General features: G+C 47.6%; 1 protein-coding gene across 5 annotated transcripts in view; it reads right to left on the bottom strand.

The window, feature by feature from the left end:
• The window catches only part of HIPK2 (homeodomain interacting protein kinase 2), a 130,511-nt gene that overhangs the window by 12,034 nt on the left and 99,486 nt on the right, over nucleotides 1–18,991 (bottom strand). Inside the window, exons 6-13 of one of the 5 annotated variants that reach the window (XM_084279660.1) lie at nucleotides 18,721–18,905; nucleotides 16,339–16,398; nucleotides 14,808–14,970; nucleotides 12,035–12,254; nucleotides 10,338–10,459; nucleotides 5,902–6,044; nucleotides 5,354–5,533; nucleotides 2,272–2,511 (exon numbers count right to left, since the gene is read on the bottom strand). In XM_084279660.1, coding sequence (XP_084135786.1) covers nucleotides 2,272–2,511; nucleotides 5,354–5,533; nucleotides 5,902–6,044; nucleotides 10,338–10,459; nucleotides 12,035–12,254; nucleotides 14,808–14,970; nucleotides 16,339–16,398; nucleotides 18,721–18,905 — 1,313 coding nt within the window. Of the gene's footprint in view, nucleotides 1–2,271; nucleotides 2,554–5,353; nucleotides 5,534–5,901; nucleotides 6,045–10,337; nucleotides 10,460–12,034; nucleotides 12,255–14,807; nucleotides 14,971–16,338; nucleotides 16,399–18,720; nucleotides 18,906–18,991 lie in introns of all 5 variants that reach the window. The other 4 variants (XM_084279659.1, XM_084279662.1, XM_084279661.1 and 1 more) reach the window with 4 other exon arrangements.

Genomic DNA, 18,991 nt, shown 5'->3' with positions numbered 1-18,991 from the left:
AACCAAAAATCCTCGTTCTGGACATGCTGTTTTCCATCTGTGTTTCTGCCCCTAATTCTCCACTCGCTCTGGTTACATCTGCACAGGCAATTTCAAAGGTGCCCGAGAACAGCCCATGTCCACATGAAATGCCTCTACATGGCTCAGAAATTAAATCTATTTCTTAAGCTGTGGCCTTCCAGGAACGCTGTCGCTCTGGCACTCTGTATACATGTGCCATATGGATACAAAAAGTAGCCAGGGATCTGATCCCAGGCAAGAACGTGTCCTGAATATGCCTCTGTCATATCAAAGCCAGTTTGTTTATGTAAGTCTGGCTCCCAGGACTACTTTCCTAACCCCTCGGCAGACCCTGTCCAAATATTTCAATACCCCAAACTCCCAACTTGATTTCCAGACATTTTCCAGAGGTTTGTTCTATCTGTCTCCCTGAAGAGGTGCCCAACGAAGAAACCGGTCAGATGGCAGAAAAGCTAAGGTGGAGGAGACAACGGTTAGCTGAACTGGCTGCTGGAACCCAGCTCTTTCTTCCACTCTTCTCTGGACCCAAGATGATACCCAGGTGGGACATGTAAGTATTTGCACATAATTTTCCCAAAGGCTGGGACCAGCAGCATGGGTAAACATGCTCCCAAATAGCTACCATGACCCTTGAGATACATGGTCCTCTTCACACTGCCCAAATGCAGACTTAGTTTGCAGCACCTCTTTTGCTTTCCCTTTCTTTTTTCCTCATTTCAACCAAAGCACATACACTTCACTGTCACTCCCATTTTTCCCAGAGGCAAAGAAATACACAAGGAAACTTGGAGGTACTCTCCCAAACGTGACGTGCTTTCAATGGACCTTCATTCAACTCTTTCTGGAAGAGTTCTTCTCTTTCTTCTCCCTACCTAAGGAATACTGTAGTCATTTTAATTTTTAAGGTTGCAATATGTTATGCTGTCCTGTGATCAATTCTCCACAATAGCCACTGCATTCAGGGCAAGCCTGACTGCGAGCAGCACTGAGCTCTTGCTGCCCTTTGGAGTTCAGTGGTGGGGCAAAGTGGAACGGGAAGCCGTGGTGGCTGGTGGGAGGTAGGTGGAAAATTGCAGCCCTAGATGCCTGAATTTTATGGCTCCTTTTTGCAGATTTTTAGCTCCTTGAGGCCAAATGTGTCTCATCTGCACGCATTTGCAGTGCTCCACTTATCACCACAGCGCAGAGATGCAGACATACAGATAGATATCTACACTGATTAAAGGGAAAGCTGCTGTGGAGCATGTCCTAAATTAAAAATAAAAGGAAGAAAAAAATTCTCTCAATACTGGAGGGATAAAGTTAAAAATTTCCTAGCTCAGTTACCAACATGAAGATGGCAGAATTATTCAGTGGCTTGCAAGGCCACTCCTCTACAACAGAGTGGTATCTTATGACTGGCATCAGATGGGAAACCTGGAGTGCTTGTCTCTGATGAAAGGTGCTGAAAAGATTGTCCTGGAAAATGAAGTCCTCTCTCATCTAGGGTAGATGAAAAGCAGTGGCAGCAGTCCTGGGCCACACTGTTTACTCAAGTGAGTTAATTCTCTGAGGACCAAACTCAGTTACCACGGTCTTTATAGCCTCATCTACACCCCTCTGCAGAGCAGGTCAAAAAGCCATCAGTTTCTGCCACTTAACAGTTCTGGGATGTTTTGGCAACACAATCAGAACTGAGCAAACCCCTTGCAATGTATTCACCACTGCTGAGAATTTATGACGCAACCACTAACTGTTCTTGGGAACTTTTTATGGAAAACAGCCCATATGGAAGGTGTCATCTAATGCTCTTTACAGATGCCTGGATCACAGGGAAAGAGGAAAGACAATTTTAGGCCATCTTCCTTCCAAGCCCTTCTTTCTGTCTTTGTTTTAAATAGCTACCTTGCTTAAAGGGGCTTATCACCACAGGATCTCTAAGGTCTCCTTTCAACAGTCCTGTGAGATAGAAAAATCCACTTCCTCTTACAGATGACAAACTATGGCACAGAGAGGATACTAAACTTCTCTAAGGTCACACAGCTAATATATAGAGAGTGCAGTGGGGAACATCACCTAAAGTCTGTGGAGTCATGAGCTAGTATTATAGCCTTCCCATCACCTTTTTTTTTCCAAACAAAATATGACCTGTGTGCTGAGACCCAACCTTAACTCCTGGGACCCTACAGCAACTCCTGGGATGCTCCAGCCCCCTGCTTCTCTCTCTCTTTCTATTCTGCACACGCAGAAAAGCAGAGAGCCACTGCTCACCTGGTGGGTGCATGTTTCTGCTCCTCCTCTTCATCTGTGTCACTGCTGATAGTGATGACACTGACTGCAGGGCTCGGGGTGTCGGGAATGATTATCGTCTGCCGCTGCCGCTCCCGCGTGGTGCTGGTCGCCACATCGCCCCAGCCGCACGTGACGGAGGTGCTGCAGGCAGGGCTGTTGTGCACCATGGCACAGCGGGGAGGAGTGTTCTCCTTCACTCGTTTCGACCGCTGAGGCGAGCTGATGGATTGAGAAGATGAAACTTCATAGGTGGAAGCGTTTCTGGAAATGGGAAGGGTTGTGTAGTTAGTTAGAACTTGGTTTGCTTAAGTTGCCCACCCCCATGGCTTTTGATTCCTGGCCTTGGATTCTGTCGCACTGATTTACGGGAACTGTAAAACTGACAAGAGTCACCTCAAAGGACAGAGAGCCTCACGCTACTTGTTCTTGCAATTGGCTGGAAAGTAGTTTCTTTTAGTAAAAAAATCCACTCTGTTCTCCCTACAAATTTCCAAATGAGAAATGCTGCCTCCCAGGAGTTTGCACTGGGAAGTAGAGGGTAGTCACACAGCCCAGACATACAAAACACAGGCAGGCGCAGCATGGTTGGTGCAGAAGGAAGTGGAATCCAAATGATAATCCCTTTCTCCTGTATCCTGCATGGATGCATCGTGACCATCTATTCTTTGGCCAGAAAAAAATAAAGGTAAAATTAAAATTTGCTGTGGAAAACAACAATCATTTATCAGGAAAACTGCTCCTCTTAGTTGAAAAATGTAATTTTCTGCTTAACAATCCTATCAAGGGATATTTCCTGCCCAATGCTTCATCCTCTAGGATAGCAGAGTCCCGTGGATGAGAGGTCACGCAGATGGGAGAACATGTACTGAGTTTTGTTCCATTCCCACTTGAGGCAGCAGACACAGCACATATACATCAGAATGAACAATCTTTATTAAACGGTTCAAGAACATTCACAAATCTTGTTTTTTTCAGAGTCTTCCTAATTCCAGTTTCCCTGCTGGAAAGCTGTGAAGGGCTCACTTGGATCAGGGATCTGAACAGGGGACCTGCGCAAATAGCACAGCACAGGTCTGCTGGTGGGCTGATTTCCTACCCTGACAAAAGCCCATTTTGCTAATCTTCCTTGTTTTCTTTCTTCCTTGTATTTCTTCTCCCTATTGCAGAACATTTGCAGATTCAAAAAGGGAAAAAAAAATGTAAGTTGTGGCTTTGTTCTTCAGTGGGGCCTGGGCTGCACGTTCAGCCTGGCCCAACAGCTAACAAAAGGAATAGGTGGCATCCATCAAACGAAGTCATTCTGGACGTATCGCACTATACCAACTTACACAGGGTTTTTTGCATAACAAATGGCTGCACAGTAGCATTTGCAGTGCTTTTTGAATACCAATGAGCAGCATGGAGTACCCTCCTCTCCAAAGGAGCACATTCCTCATTTGGCTACAAAAGCATCAGGATTAATGAAGCTGTAGAAACCCATTGCTCTGAAAGTGCCCAATTCCTCGTGGACACTGTCAGTCTGTCCCTGGAGAGGGAAGGGAGAGGGGAGGCCCTGCACAAGCCCACCAGTTGCAAACAGCCACACTTTTGCTGGCTTGCTGAGGATGTCGCTGCCTCTGCTCTACATTACGAATGGACTAAGACAGCTGGAGCCCACCCAAAGTAAATGCAACATTAGAGAGCACATAAACGGGAAGGATTTAAATAGTGGCCTCTTAACTAGAGTCAAATTGGTTGTGAACTCAGAGCTCCTCTGGCCTCAGTCCAGTTACCCGGGAAAACCACAAGCTCCTCTGTTTTTGCCACTGCACAAGTGGTGACCCAGTTTGGTTCTCTGCACTGGTTTGTTTTGGTTTTCTTTAAAGAAACCTGCCAGTTTCACAGCCCAGACGACTCTCCCCAGAACAGCTGCACATACATCAGAACTGGCCTTGTCCTCTAGGCCAGATTTCAGGGCTGTGACAGGCACCGCAATCATCCTGAGCTGTGCCACACAGCACAGTATAAACCAAAACCCAGTCTGCCCCTCGCAGAGCCAAATGTTCTTACTGAGAGCGGGCAGATTTAGGTGTCTAAGGACTGCCCCTGTGTGAGATGTCCTTATAAAGCGCTCCCTGGTTTATGCTGCCATGATTATAAACAGGACAGTGCGGGTGTCTGTTGCCAGCCACCCATGAACAACCACCAACTGATGCTAGGAGCTAGAGAGCTTGAAGGTGGCCTAAAGCCACCCCAGTCCTCCACTCTGTATGGCGCTGAAGCTCATTAGATAGGTCATAACCCCACTGCTTTTGAAAGGGCAGATCTTGCGTGCATACATCAGGTACATGTTCCTGAAGATGTGGTCCCTTGGAGGTGCAGCACCCCGTGGAAATGGAGACGCTGCACACCCCAGGAGTGCTTTCAGAGTGCTGACCTGAGAATATGGTTACGTTTTTAATTATGGAGACTACAAGGCCTCAGTTAATCACAGCGGCATAACGAGCTGCATGAACAGGGCCTGAGTCTCCCACCTTGCACCCCCTCGAGACATTAACTTCCACACAAAATGGAGCCCATTTGGTATACAATGTGCCTGTCTACCTCTTGCACCCCCCTCTCCTGGTGTGGGTGCAGGAGAGGTAAAGCAGCAAACAAGTCACAAAAAGTGTGACCTCATCAGTAGCGACCCACGGGAGAAACTGCGGTTTGCCCCGCAGACGTCAGGGAATACCACCCTCATCAGCACACCTCCAGTGTGGGGGTCAGGGATACCACCCTCATCAGCACACCTCCAGTGTGGGGGTCAGGGATACCACCCTCATCAGCACACCTCCAGTGTGGGGGTCAGGGATACCACCCTCATCAGCACACCTCCAGTGTGGAGGTCAGGGAATACTACCCTCATCAGCACACCTCCAGTGTGGGGGTCAGGGATACCACCCTCATCAGCACACCTCCAGTGTGGAGATCAGGGATACCACCCTCATCAGCACACCTCCCGTGCTGAACAGCACAGGTGTGGACTCCTGCCTCACCAAGGCCAAGACCAGTGCCAGCGCTGGGAGGCACGCAAACTCACCGGGGTGCCGACTGGTGCTGCTTACTCTTCCTGGTGGAGGTGGCAGTGGCGGGTGGCTGGCGCATGACGTGAGCAACACCGACGTTGACGGGCTGGGCTGCAGGGAGAGTCACGTGGCTAGCTAACAGCGTGGGCTGCTGCATGATGGGGTTGTAATGGCTGCCGTGAGCGTGGGTATTTCTGCAAAGAGGAGAAGACAGGCACACATTTAAAATGCAACCAGCAGCTCTTCAGCAGGCTCTTTCACAGGCTCCCACTGTCTTCACCAATGCACCCTCTTCCAGGGCCTGTTGAGCTCATGGTCCCCCTGGCAAGGTGCATTTTCCCCAGGGAACTGACTGAAGGGAGTGACATGGACATGGCACTCAGCTTTGGGGACAGGGAATGGAGAAGCTCCCTGTAGCTCTCAGATCAAAGGGGGGCAGTCTGCAGCCTCTGCCCTTCTCCCCCGAGCTCTGCAGCCTTGCAGGATCCCATCCCTCCCACTCCTCATGCATCCTCCAGCACCAGTGGGTACTTCAAGGAGCCTCCAAGTGCCTCCAGTTTACCTCCAGTCTGCTAGTGGTTGGGTGCCCGCCATGGACTCTGGGATGACGGTCGCATGCTGGACAGAAGTGTGGGTGGCCACTCCAGTCAGCTGCTGCCAGGCAGGAGGGAGCAGGATCTGCTGAGTGCCACTGGGCCATGCTTGCTGTTGGACAGAGGGAAAATCATTTCTTAACCAGAGGCATCATACACTCAGTGTGGTGGTGGTCTGTGCTCAGCTGGGGCTCCTAATGATGACCACGGTCATGCTACCTATCTCTTACCACTTTTCAGTCACAGATGACAAATATTGTTAGGGAACAGTATTCAGAAGTCATCTATATAGAGAGCACCAAGGAGGAGAAAGGTGCCCCTACCATCCAAAGCAGAAGCTGTGTTTCAGGTTAAACAGGAAGGATTGAAACTGGTAGATATTTCAACCCAAACATCAAACTCTTTAGCACCTGTTAATTTTGACTCTCTAGATCAGCTGAGCACTGTGGTCACATTGTTATTTTCCCCCTCTTACAGCCAGTCTTCCTTCTCACCCCAAGGGGACCTAAAGGATTTCAGGAACTTACAGGAACCTAAAAGGAGCATAAACTTTTCAAGGATCAAGAAAGAGAACACAGGGGCTGCAAGGCATTGAGTGCTCCTCAAGAAGAACATCTTGCTGCATGGGCTAAGGAGCCCAGTTCCCTACTTCCAGCTCACCTGGACCACCCAATCAAAGCAGAGTGGAGCTGTGCATGGCTACACTCTGCATGCCTGTCCTTTTTGTGTGCTCTCCGGATTTTTCTGAGGGGGTGCCCCCCTTGCAGGGGTGGAAATCTCTGCCCTGTGAGCTGAGCCATCGCTCCGCTATGCAACTATCCCCAGCTGCGCTGCCACAGGCATGACTCAGGTTGTCTTGCTCCGGTGACTCCACACACAAGTCAGATGACTGTTTTTTTGACTTGGGAAACTTTCTTTGCTATGTGCTGCCTGAAAGCGGCTCTGGCAGCTTTTTGCTGCCTGTGCTGGGAATGCAGGGGCACTGGTTACAGCTCGCCTTACACCCCAAACAGCACCGTGACATCAGACCCATGTAGTACTACCTCACCACATTGAGGAGGCTTAATTCTAAAGAGGGGAAAGCTTCTTCCAGGCATGCATCTGTCCCCATCTCCAACCTCACAAGAATCCTGTTAACTATCCCCATAATCCCCTCCTATTCCCCAGTAAAAAAAAAAACAACCAAACAAAACAACCCACTCTGCCTTCCCTACCCCCCCCAAAAAACCCTTTTCCCAGTTCTGCTCCAAATTCTGTCTGTCTTGTAATTTTCCACATTGCTGAGTTAGATGAAAAGGCTGCTACAGCGAGGCCTCTCTGCAGCGTCTGCAAAGGATGGACAGTCACAGGGTTCCGAGAGCTCTTCATCTCTGGAGCCGTGACCACAGACAGGTGCTGCGTGGGGTAGGTAGGAGGAAGAGGCAAAGGTGCAAAAAGACCAGCAGGACCCCCCCAACCCTTTTTTTTTTCTTTCTTTTCTTTTACCCCTTTTTTTCAGCTCTGATTTAAAAGAGGTAACTAAACTACTGTTGCAGCTATTCCCAGGGGACTACCTGGATTTACTTGCAGAGAAAACTGCTTCCTTCCTTTCCAGGAAGAGAACTGAACAAATCTAAGCTCCTTCCCGACTGCAGTGCATAAATTTAGATGAAGTGTCAGGGTCCAGGCACAAATTCCTCACTCGTTAGGTAAGGACCACTGAATCATTTAATCTGCAGATAAGACTTGCCTAGGCTCATCCACTAGCAGAGTGCTGTGCTTACACACAGGAGGCTTGTGCTGGCAGCCACAGCCTGTCCCCAGTTATTGCATTACTGCGAGATAGTGCCGCGGCGGCAGAGCCCCCCTGCCCAGGGGGTGGTGGGTCACCCGCTGTGACGGAGCTCCCGCCTCGGATGTGGAGCAAGAACGACTAATGGAATAAGCATGTTTGTTCTGAAAGCCAGTGGCAGGACCTCCACAGGAAGAAGTGCTGTTGGGAAGAAGTTAAAAGGAGAGAAAATCAAGAATTCAGGACATTATTCAAGGACAGGGGACAGTTCTGGGTCACGGCATGGAAGCCTGCCAGAGAACTGTACTGCTTTGTCTCTTCTGAGATGTGAAGCTACAGAGGGCTATTAGTAAAGACAGGATCAGCCCCCTTTCACTGGTCTCTGGGCATAAAGTATGCGGACACACTTGCTTGAGAGGATGAAAACAGATCCAGAGAAGTTACAAGTAAGTTACTTTGGCCACTGCCTCTAAATCTTGCAGGCTGCTTGCTCAGCCTAGCTCCATACCACAGGCTGCAGACATACAGCTGCTGGAGATGATGCTCAAAATCAACCACCGCTTCTGCCCTGGGTCTGTCCAGCTCCTGGAGCTCCTTTTCCTATCCCACCTCCAGGACTGCTGGCCTTGTACAGCTCACAGGGAGAGCTGGAAACTGGCTGTACTGGGATGCAGGAAGGCTTTGCCAGCCACAGCCACCCTGACACAGGCAAGCACAGTGACCTGCGCTGCATGCTGGGCAGGGGAGAAAGCCCAATGGCACCACACAGCACTGGGAGCACAAGGAGTGGCATCATGCCTGATAAAGGGGACAAATACAGTGGATGGAAAGATAAAAGTGGGTTCCAGAGGCGCTATGCTCTCTGCTGGGGACAGTCCCTCTAGTAGTTGGAGCAATCACACGGTCCGGTCCAAAGAGCATTAGATAAGCAGCTGTGCATGAGAGGAATAGGTGTCTGCTGAGAGAGAGACACACAGCCACTCAGAGATCAGATGTGACTACAATGCATTACAAAGAAGCTGTGTTTTTCCATTCAGGAAACTAGAATTGGGTAGAGATTTGTTTATCAGACCAGCTGCTCAGCCTGAACCGAGTGAGGCCCACAGACACCAGATGCCACCGGCATCAATCAGAGCGCCTTGCCATCAGAGAGGCAGCTAGCATTTCTCATCACGTGAAGCAGACAGATAGATCAACAGGCAGACTGTTTCTCTTTTATTATATCAAAAATTTAAATCTATGCAAGACAGGAGTGTTTCTCAGAAACAGATTAAATTCCTTTGTGGAAGTGACAGTGAATTAAAAGTCAGAGGGGCAGCCCATGAAAAGGGAGTTCATGTAGCAAGGGCCGCAAAGAAACTGGTAGCAAATCTCTTGAACACTCCCTCCCTCCCACAGACTGCATGGTGACCCCAGTAAGGCCACCTTGAGAAAAAGGATGAGCTGGAGGTCCTGAGATCTTTCAGGATCCTGCTGCCTTTGGGATGCTTCAGACCTGACCCTCATCTCATCAAGCCCTATTGTTTTTGTCCCTCCTGTCTCTTAGGCTTTCCTTTCCTACCAAAGAGGAGACGCGGTCCGCACAGGTAGTTAGGACAGGCTGCAGCAGAGATAAGGTTCCATGTTGCAGACAGCCCTCGAAGGAAGACTGGGCTATCAGGAAGGGGCAGGGCGCATTAGCTAATGGAAATCATGCCGGCTGCAAGTGGAGTTTCAATCTGCTTTCCCCAGGTAAGTGTGACTGGCAGCTGGCACCAAAAGGCAACCGCACCAGCAGTCCCACCCGCAAAGCACGCGCAGGCATAAACCCCGCAGTCTGCGTATCACCGCGCTGGCATTAACGGCTGCATGGCAGATCAACCCATCCCGCATCAGACACACGCATTTTTGACTTGTATGTCATCTTCTCCAGGCTTTTTTCTTCCTTCTCCCTGCTAGATGCCTGATATTGGCAGAAGTACCACAGCATCACCTGAAAACCAGGAGGTAGCTTCACTGAAGCCAGCACATAGATGAATTAACTGCTCCTCCTTTTTGAGGAGCTGGGGTACCCCTTGAGGATGTGCATGTGATTGGTGGTTCCCATTCCTGTTTGTGCTTTGTTTCCTGGGAGGAACCATACTTTTCCTGTGAGGGCATTTCATACAATTGTGCCAACAAGTGCTGCTGACAAGGAGAGCTCCTTGACTGTGGGGCCCTTGCCTCCGCACCCCACCTATCTCTCATAACTTAAGAACAGAGGGGGAGCTCATAAAACAGAAGGGTGCAAACTTAGAAGCATGAAAGGTATTTACAGGCAGTATGTTGATTCACCAGAACAACTCCTGACCACAAACTACCACTGAAACTGTGAGTTCAGGAGGATGTAGGAAGGTTATTACTGGTTCCTGCTCAGCAGAGGCCTGACAGCTGCTCCTGAGGATTCCCACTGATAGGAAGGGTCTTTCCGTAGAGTTTTGCAACTCTGACTTAGCCTTTGAGATGAACAATGAACTGGGGGATGCTTCTCTTGGCTAACTAAGTCTCTGAAATGGCCCACAGAAGGCCCTCAGAGAAGGCTACTCTCCTCAGCCTCCAAGAACTAAATGACACCCAAAAACCCCTGCCAAACCCATTGTCTGCATTGCTCCTTACCTGTGCGAGGAGTCCTGGCTGGATCTGAAGAGGCTGGGCGCCGGGAGCCTGAGTGACAATGGGAACAGCGTTCTCCATCCGAACTGAATACCCAGCATGCTTCGAAGGGGAGGCTTGCAACCCTGTTTGAGCAGCACAGAAGGCACAGCATTAGCCATCAACAGTACTGCTAGGAACGGGAGTCTGTTTTTCAAAGGTGTCTGAAGGCACTCACTGATGTCCACTCAAATTGCACTGCTTGGTCCCCCCGAAAAATCAGACTCACTAGAGTCCCTCATATTCCACCCCAGCCCAAAGATTCCCATCAAGTGTTGATAAACATGATACACACATAAGGGTGTGGAAAAGACATTCACAGGATGTTAAGGGGTTAACTGAGTTCATAGTTTTAGGGCACCTCAAATCTGTGGGAAACACCTCAATACAGTATGTACAGAGAGAAAAAGAAGAGGTGGAGGGAATGGCTTCTCTTCCCCCATAGTCTCTGGTTTCACAACACAAAATAGACCTTGCTAGGCAAAGCCCATTCCTATGTGAGAATGATTTCTTTAGACCAAAGTGGGACAGCAGGACGGGAAGCAGAATCCCGTGCTCCCTCAGCCTTGATGGGAATAGGTGATTTTCTTTTGCACAGCTTCTCAGGACTCATATTTAAAAGGCTCTGATTTGACCATGTCATCTAGCATAACCCAAACTCCAACCACTGCTGACTCAGCCACGCATTAGCCTAACTGAGCTGGAAGAAGCTTCCCTCTCCACCACCCTAGTGTGTGGCACAGCCTATGCTACCTCCTCTGCTTTAGAGCTTTCTGAAGACAGCAGGTGGAAGATGTTAGCTCACATATTCCAGGCAACACATTTCTGAAGTCAAACCCCTGAGATGCATTTTAACTATGTAGAAGAGGTCTAGCTAAACTCCCCTAGTTCAAAAGATCTTTGATAATCTTGCAGAACATTTAACAAGTGCCTAGAGACTGCTTGTAGAAACGGAAGAGCAAAAGTTGCACCAGCTGAACCAAGGTCTATTTAGACCAATTCCTTCAGATACCCGGCTAGTTCTTCCCAATTGCTACAGCATGTAAAGTCAAGAGACAGACAAGTGGCTAAATCTGATCGTCACCCAAGCTGCCTGACAGTGGTACCTGCCACTGGTATACACAGAGCTGTTTGCAGCAGGGCTGGAGCTGAAAGAGTTGTCCTGATAAACGGTCACAAGGATCTGTTATGGGAACAAACCCTTCCCCAGCACCACACTCCCTGCTGCGTTAACCTCCTGACCCATCCCCCTTTCAACACCTGAATCTCTAAGAAGTGATGAACTTGTTATCTACGTACTGACTGATTGCACTTCAGGGAGAAAGTTTTCAAATTTACCAAAGTGAGGCAGAGAAGCATCAAACTTTCCATTCAGAGCACAGGACCACAAATATCATATACTCTCCCTCAGCCCCTGCTCAGTGCCTGCTCCACTGTTTTAGACCAGCCACCTCCAACCCGCGACGCTGGAGGAGCTTACAAGATCCTCCACCATTACAAACATTTCCACCTGCAACAACCTCATTACTCTTATCTACCAGGCCAGCAATTTCTCTACCACACTCTCTGTGCGAAGGAAGCTTGTTTCCAACACGAGCTGGATGAAACAGCAGCGGGGAGGGAGAAGTGACTGGCCAAGACTTGGTGAGGCTGTGACTTACCTTGGAAGCCTGGTGGGCAGACGATGAGAGCTTGCTGGAAGGGGTCTGGCCGGGCACAGATCTGCGCTGTTCCTGTCTGCAGGGGCATGCTCCGCTGGGCCACCGCAGCCATGGATGCTGCTGAGGGCTGGTAGAGTGCAGATTGGTAATTTAGTATGGAGACCTCGGGGTTGGCTAAGGAAATAGTGGCACTGGAGGAGGTGGGAGCCAGGTTGGTGGTCTAAAGGAATGACGGGAATTAAACAAAAACAAACAAAAAATGAGGGAGATGGGTACGTTGGAAGAAGCAAAATCCAAAAATAAAAAAAAATAAAAAAGTGTAAGAAAAAGTAAAAAAAAAAAAAAGCAAAAATAAAAAACAGCAAACCAAAACCAAACAAGGGGTAGAACAGGACACTGAGGAGCACAGAGGCAAGGGCAGTGATGAGGAAAAGGAGCACGATCTGCCTGAGTAACCACAGCTGTACCATGCCACGGGACCTCCAGCCATGCGGCGCTGCTGTGTACTGCTCGGAGACACAGCGTGTTCTCCAAAGCAGAACTATAGCCCCATTTACCGCCCAACTGGGTCTGTTCTGCAGCATACAGAAGATGGGTTCAGAACATGCTACTATCCCCAAATCATGTTGCTCTCTCATCATGCACACAGCTCTAGAAGCAGCTCATATTTCATAGCTAAAAGAAACTCAGCACCTCCATGTCCTGTAAAGCCTCATCTTGAGAAGGGACACTCATTCTAGTCTTTCCTTTACCTTGTGTCTAAGAAAGCACGTGGCCCTTGAATTATGTTTTGAATTTGAATGAATTGGAAGGCATAAGACTAGGTAATAATACTGCTTTCAAAGTCCAACTTCCCTTAGCTTGACTTTTAAATCTCTCAGGGCAGAAACTCCAGCAGGGGATGTTTCAAAGGCACAAAAATCATCCCAGTGTTCTGCAAAACGTCTAGAAATCTTACAGTGATTTGTTTTTAATTTGGACTGAGTCTGTAACATTTATAGACACACAGTCCCTAAACAGCTCTGCCACTGCTCTATAAATATATGTTCTTATCATACATGTCTAAGAGGCAAGGCTCTACCAGACTAGAGCCCACCTTTACCCTCCATCCAAAAGCACCAGCATCACTGCTGGAGATAGGTCAGACAAGTTTCTCATGGTGGATACAGGAACCCAGGACGAGGCCTCAATCAAGGCTGCAGGAGGCAGCATGCTCAGCATTTTGTGCTGCTCTGGTTGCAACTGGGCCCAGGGAGGGTACCCATGGTGCACTGCCACAGCCACAGCCATGAGGGATGCAATGGTGAAATATTTCTTCCTCCTCCTCCACTCTCTGTGCAGAGGCAGAGAAGTGCAATCCGTTCCCCTGTGCAGCCACGACAGCTCCCACACTCCTCATCTCAGGAGTTGTAACTGGAAGGAAGCAAACTCCAGATATTTTGCAGGAGCACCACAGAACCAAAATGAGCCGTACGCTAAAGAGAGCGGCGAAAGGTTTAGAGCTTGTTCAAATTAAAACACCCTTCCTGGAAATGTTTCTAACACTTCTTCTAGGAACACTGGAGATTGCTGTTCTGCTCACAACACAGCCCCCTTATGAGAATTCAGAGATTACCACGGACCTCCCCAGCCGACAACCGATCTTTAACATCAAGTGAGTTGTGAGGAAATGAAAGCACGTCTGCATTTCCTACTAGCATTTGTGGTACAAGTGGTGTCTCTGCCCTGCAGCTGGGCCTACAGGAGCATGTAGCACGCATTTCTTTAGTCAGCATCTCAGAAACAGCCAAGAAAGGGAACCAGTGTTTGTAACTAATACCCTATGACATCAAGCCATGACCTATCTCTGTCTGCATCTGCTGAATGAATTGTTCCAAAATAGTTGCTGTGATCACATGTATGGAGAACTGAGTCATGAAGTCTGGGCTTGTGAGTGACACAGGAACACCCTGCACATCTACAGAGATTCCTCCAGCTCCCTTACTTTCCAAGCACCACTCCTGCGACGCCACCTGCAATCTCCAGAGTGAATCTTGAGCAGCCTGTTCCCAAAAGACTTAGAAGACAGCAGCTATTTCTTGACATTCAGTCTCCTAGACTGCTGTCCCTGGAGAGTTTCCTTCCAGTGCTGTAACATACAGTACCACAGCAAACGACTTAGCCTGCTAGTCACCTGCCAGTCAAGCCAGCACCCCCAACACCGGGGCATGTAAAACTAACACAAGAATCCAGGGCCAGAGCCCACCAGTGTAGGCTGCAACGTGTTCAGAATGGGAGTACATACGCATGTCACCACGTCAACTGTGGTACCTGGAGTAAAACCCATGAGAGATAAGAATAAACATTACCACTTAACTCTTCTTTCCTGTTGATCAGTTACAGTGCTGTGTCTGTTACAGAAAGGTTTAAATTCTTTTTACTTCAATGCCAGTTTGAAGAAGTGCTCTAAGATCTCCAATACTGCCTGAACCAGAGTGCAGTCCTGCTTGCCACATTAAGGGACTAATGAGCACTTCCCTGTAGCAACTTGCCAAGTAAGCCGGATTTATCACCCCCGACAACAACATAAACAATGAGGGAAACATTTCACCATCACACAAAATGCCACAAAACTATCACCTGCCTGAAGGAAAGAGAATGAGGAGGAGTGGAGGAAGGAGAGTAAAAAAGCACCACCTTTTTGCAGGCATGGGATGCTACTTTGCTTCTCATCTTCTAGACCCTATTGATGTAAACGTTTCAAGCACTGACTGTTTCTAATCAATGGCCTTACCTGGTTGTGGACTGTGTTCAGCTGGTTGTTAAAAGTCATGGTCAGGTTGGTTGATGTACTTGGGGCTACATGGGTGATGAATGGTGTCTTGCTCTGGTTCACTGTGTCATACATATTCACCCGCCGCTTGCAAATCTCCATGTTCTGGAAGCAGGACTTGACACTGTGCAAGGAAAGGGGGAACAAGGAAGAGAAAATCAACCAACCGACCGCCATAGATAACAGCTCATCACAATGTCCCTGCATTAGGTCTCCACAGCAAGCCTGGCACTTTCTAGGCTCTTAAGGCCCTCTGCTATTTTATGCAGGTGTCTCTTAACCAGTGAGAGTCAGATTAATCCTGTATTGAAGAGGGTCAAATGGGTGTCAAGATGAGAGCAGCTGCTCTGGGATTCCTGGGTGCCCCCATGGGTCTGAGCACCGCAGTGTAAATCACAAAAAGCAAGCAAACTGGTTGCTCTTTAGGTGGCAGGGCAAGAAATACAAAGTGGCTATTTTAAAGGACTGAAAGATACTCAGAGCAAGCAAGAAAGACAGACAGTGTTTTTTTTTTCTGATGATTGAGCCTGAGAGGAAAAGACAACTCAAGCTTTCTACTTCAGTGTAAGCCTAAAGGTAGTTTTACAAGTCTTTCTCAAGGAAGAATTCTACTGTTCTCTGTCACTGAGACCCCTGCAAAATCTTACTTGTTCCTTTTAAGAAGTCATTCACTGAGCTGTGCCCAGCCAAGCAGTTAAAACATTGCCCCTGTCTGGCTAAACTCTTACACAGATGCTTATCTTAAAGCACATGAGCTGTCCTCTCATGAACCGGAGGATTCACATTGAAAAAGGTTATGCCAAATAAGATCCATCAACGTCCCGAGGGCATCAGGTTCTGAGGGTATCTCAGACCGAGAACTGGATCTCTGGGGGGAAAGACTTCAGCTTCTTCCTCTACACAGACTTGCCTTTAAATGTTACTGACATTTTGAGAAGTATCATGATTGTATCCCCAGTAAAGGGGATGAAATACTCTCTGCATTGCTACAGCACTCTAGGTGTCTGGCGCATGGAACTGCTGGTATTTCACTTTTCTAATTAGGATACCAAAGCACACAGAGGTTTATGAGATAACAACATAGCGATCTTGCACAAAACTGTATTTCTAATCAAATCTCACTTTTCCAAGGTCTAAAAAACAATACAGGTTTTCCACAAGTCCTCCATAATAATTGCTTTTACAAATGTGACCTCAGAGTCTGAAAAATAACCCCCTAAAAGTATAAAGTCACTTATTTTATTTCCGTTATCCCAACCCAGAAAAACAGAATATTTGAGCAGTGAAAATCAGCTGTAGCTGTAAAAAATCAGCTGTATGCATAATTTCTTTTCTAATGATCTAAACTGTTAGAGGCTGGGGAGGTAAATGAATCCTCACACAAAGTTTAGGAAACAAAACGTCCCTTCAAATGGTGGAAGCTCATATGATCCCTAGGGTTGGTCAGGAAGAGGACCTAGATCTTTTTATCCCTGACTTGTCTCTTACTCACTTGTTCATCTGTCTTCTCTTACAGGTAATATCTTGATAACTGGATCTGTGGCATAAAGACCTGCAGACAAGACAGGCTCAGGACACTGTGCATAGCTGCGTATTATGTGCATTCATTTAAAGAACTATGAAACACCTCTAAGTTGTAGAACATTCAGAAAAATCAAACATTTATAAAATGAATATAGAAGACTATTGAATTGCATTTTTGAAGTATGGATTCTCCCTCCAAAAAGCAGAAACCACTGGAAAGAGTATATATTCTGCACAACGTAAACCCTGTGTTACCAAATGGTTTTATCTACAAGGTATAATCTCTACTAACGTAATACTGTGTCCTCCGTCCTTATCTTTTTCTTTTAAAAAAGAAGGCAGGGATGAAGCAAAATGGACAGAAAGACTGAGGAGTACCCAACAATTCAAGAGCCAGGCAGTTAAATAGGTGAAAGGGGAAGCTAAACTCTCTTTGCCCTTTGCTAAAAAGTAAGCAGACCAGCCCGTGTTGGGCTGCTCAAACTCGCAGCCTCTAAAGCACACCACAGCAGAGACTCCTTCCAGAAGCTACATCTTCCATATATTCTCAATTTCTCTGCTGCCTTATTTACTTTCAAGAGAGATTACAAATCCCCGCATCTCTCGAGGCTTTGAAGTTTCTATTCTCAAAACCACAGGCAATCACAGACAAAATTTCCATCAACGTGCCATGCTGGTCCCAGCTTATTGCTCTCTTTACCAGTCACCGCTCCCAGCGCGGAGGGGCGGCGCGGGGTTAGGCACCCGCCTGGCACAGCATTTAGTATTCACAGACCTGACAATGAATGTTTTTTATTCAGGTGAAACTCTCACTGTTATTTGCCCCAGTGATATTTTCAACCTTCCTGGGGCTTTGCCTGAGCAGCCACAAGTGAGCACTTCAAAAACGAAGATGCGATTATGGGCTGCTGCGTTAGCGGAGTGATTTCACATAGCAACGCGTTATGCCACACATCTCCTCTATCTCAGGCAATCAGTGGTTGCACTGTAAGAAGGACTGCTGCAAATTACACTATTTTTGTGTATGAAGCTAACACTGTAAGAAAACACTGTCATTTCTTTATTCATGTATGGTTTTATATGAAACTTACTTTCTCTCTGTTTAGCGCAACAATCTCCCATCTTGTTTTTCATTACTTTTATCACTTACTATCTACTTGTAGATAACAATACTCAAAGATGCCTGTGCAGGGTAAGTCTGGGTCTACACAGATCTCATACCCACTACCTTTTAGGAAGCAGCTGTTCTTATCTTGTGGTAATTGTAACAAAGAGGCAGACACAGCTCCTTCACAGAGGGAAAGCTACCTTAAATGAACTTGAAATACTGCAGGTAAGTGCACACACAGAGGCAGGAGAGGTGACATGCAGTAACCTGTTGCTCTGCAGTACCCCCCAAACACAGTTTATGGCTTTTTAAGCAGTTCCCTTTATTTTTACACCTGAGCCCCTCACAGCCTTTAAACACCCATGTGCGTGGCACCCAACGAAGTGCCGTGCTGTGCCAGTCACTCTGCTCTCCTGACAAGGTGAAGGGACAGCCTGCAAAAGCACCTTGAACTGCAAAGTACTGTTGAGCATGATGTTCAAAGCCAGGTGTCCTGAAGGCTTTGGAAAACTCCCACTATGTGTCCACCTTCAATTGCACCTGAGCAGCCTGGCCCTACGTGAACCCCCCAGGGGACAAGAGCGATGTGCTGCACTCAGGTTTACTGCGTTTCAGGCTGCTGCACTTCATGACGCAGTTTTAGGAGAAAGGGGAGTCAGGCTTGAAGGCATGACACCTCTTCACATCTCCATCGTGCGGTGGAGCCCACCTCCACTCCACGAATGTGTCAGCTGAGGTCAGAGTGTGACGTTTAAGGTTACATAGGTGGAAAACAGCAAAGGTGAACTGCTACTTGCGCCTGTAAACCAGCAGCTGCAGAAAAAACCTCTTCCCTTAAAAAGCAAACAACCCCATGCTGATCCCTGCAAGAGGGGAAGGTTCTGGGAAGAAGGGTTGGCTCCCCACTACAGATAAGGTTGATTACTGCAGTAACAATCAGGACTATATTACTCTGAGATATACTGATACTTTCAGCACTAATTGCATAATTTCTTCTGCATTTTAATGCAAACATATGTAATTATTGAATATTTACATAATGAATGTAGCACACTGCAGTGTTTTAAATGCCAAGCACCTACAACACAGTTCTTGCAACCTTAAGAGTTGGCAATCCTCTTCTTTTTTAACCAGAATAAAACAGGGCTTAAGCATCTTAATTATGTTCCTCAGATACATTTGGTCTCCACCACAAAAAGCTCTCCTCTTCACCCCTCAATTCAAAGCCCATGGGAAACTTACTGTGTGCTGTGAGGGAAATCAAGCAAGTGCGTCATGGTGACGAAAGGGTGGTTCAGAGTTTCGATGGGTGTTATTCTCTTATCTGCATCTATCGTCAACATCTTCTTTAACAGATCTATAAACTCCCGCCGGTCCGCCTTTTCCACCAACATATCACTTCCTTCCAAATCTGTTGTCATGTTCACCTAAAGGAGAAAGGACAGGGGTGAGCGCTAAAGGGAAAGAGCAGATGGCCAGGTCTCCAGCAAACTGTGTTTACTCCTCGCTGGAC

This window comes from Gallinula chloropus (assembly GCF_964237585.1).
Source record: "Gallinula chloropus genome assembly, chromosome: 1".
In the NCBI taxonomy this organism is placed as follows: Eukaryota; Metazoa; Chordata; class Aves; order Gruiformes; family Rallidae; genus Gallinula; species Gallinula chloropus.
The sequence above is the reverse complement of the archived record's forward strand: the minus strand, read 5'-3'. Positions and strand labels throughout refer to the sequence as shown.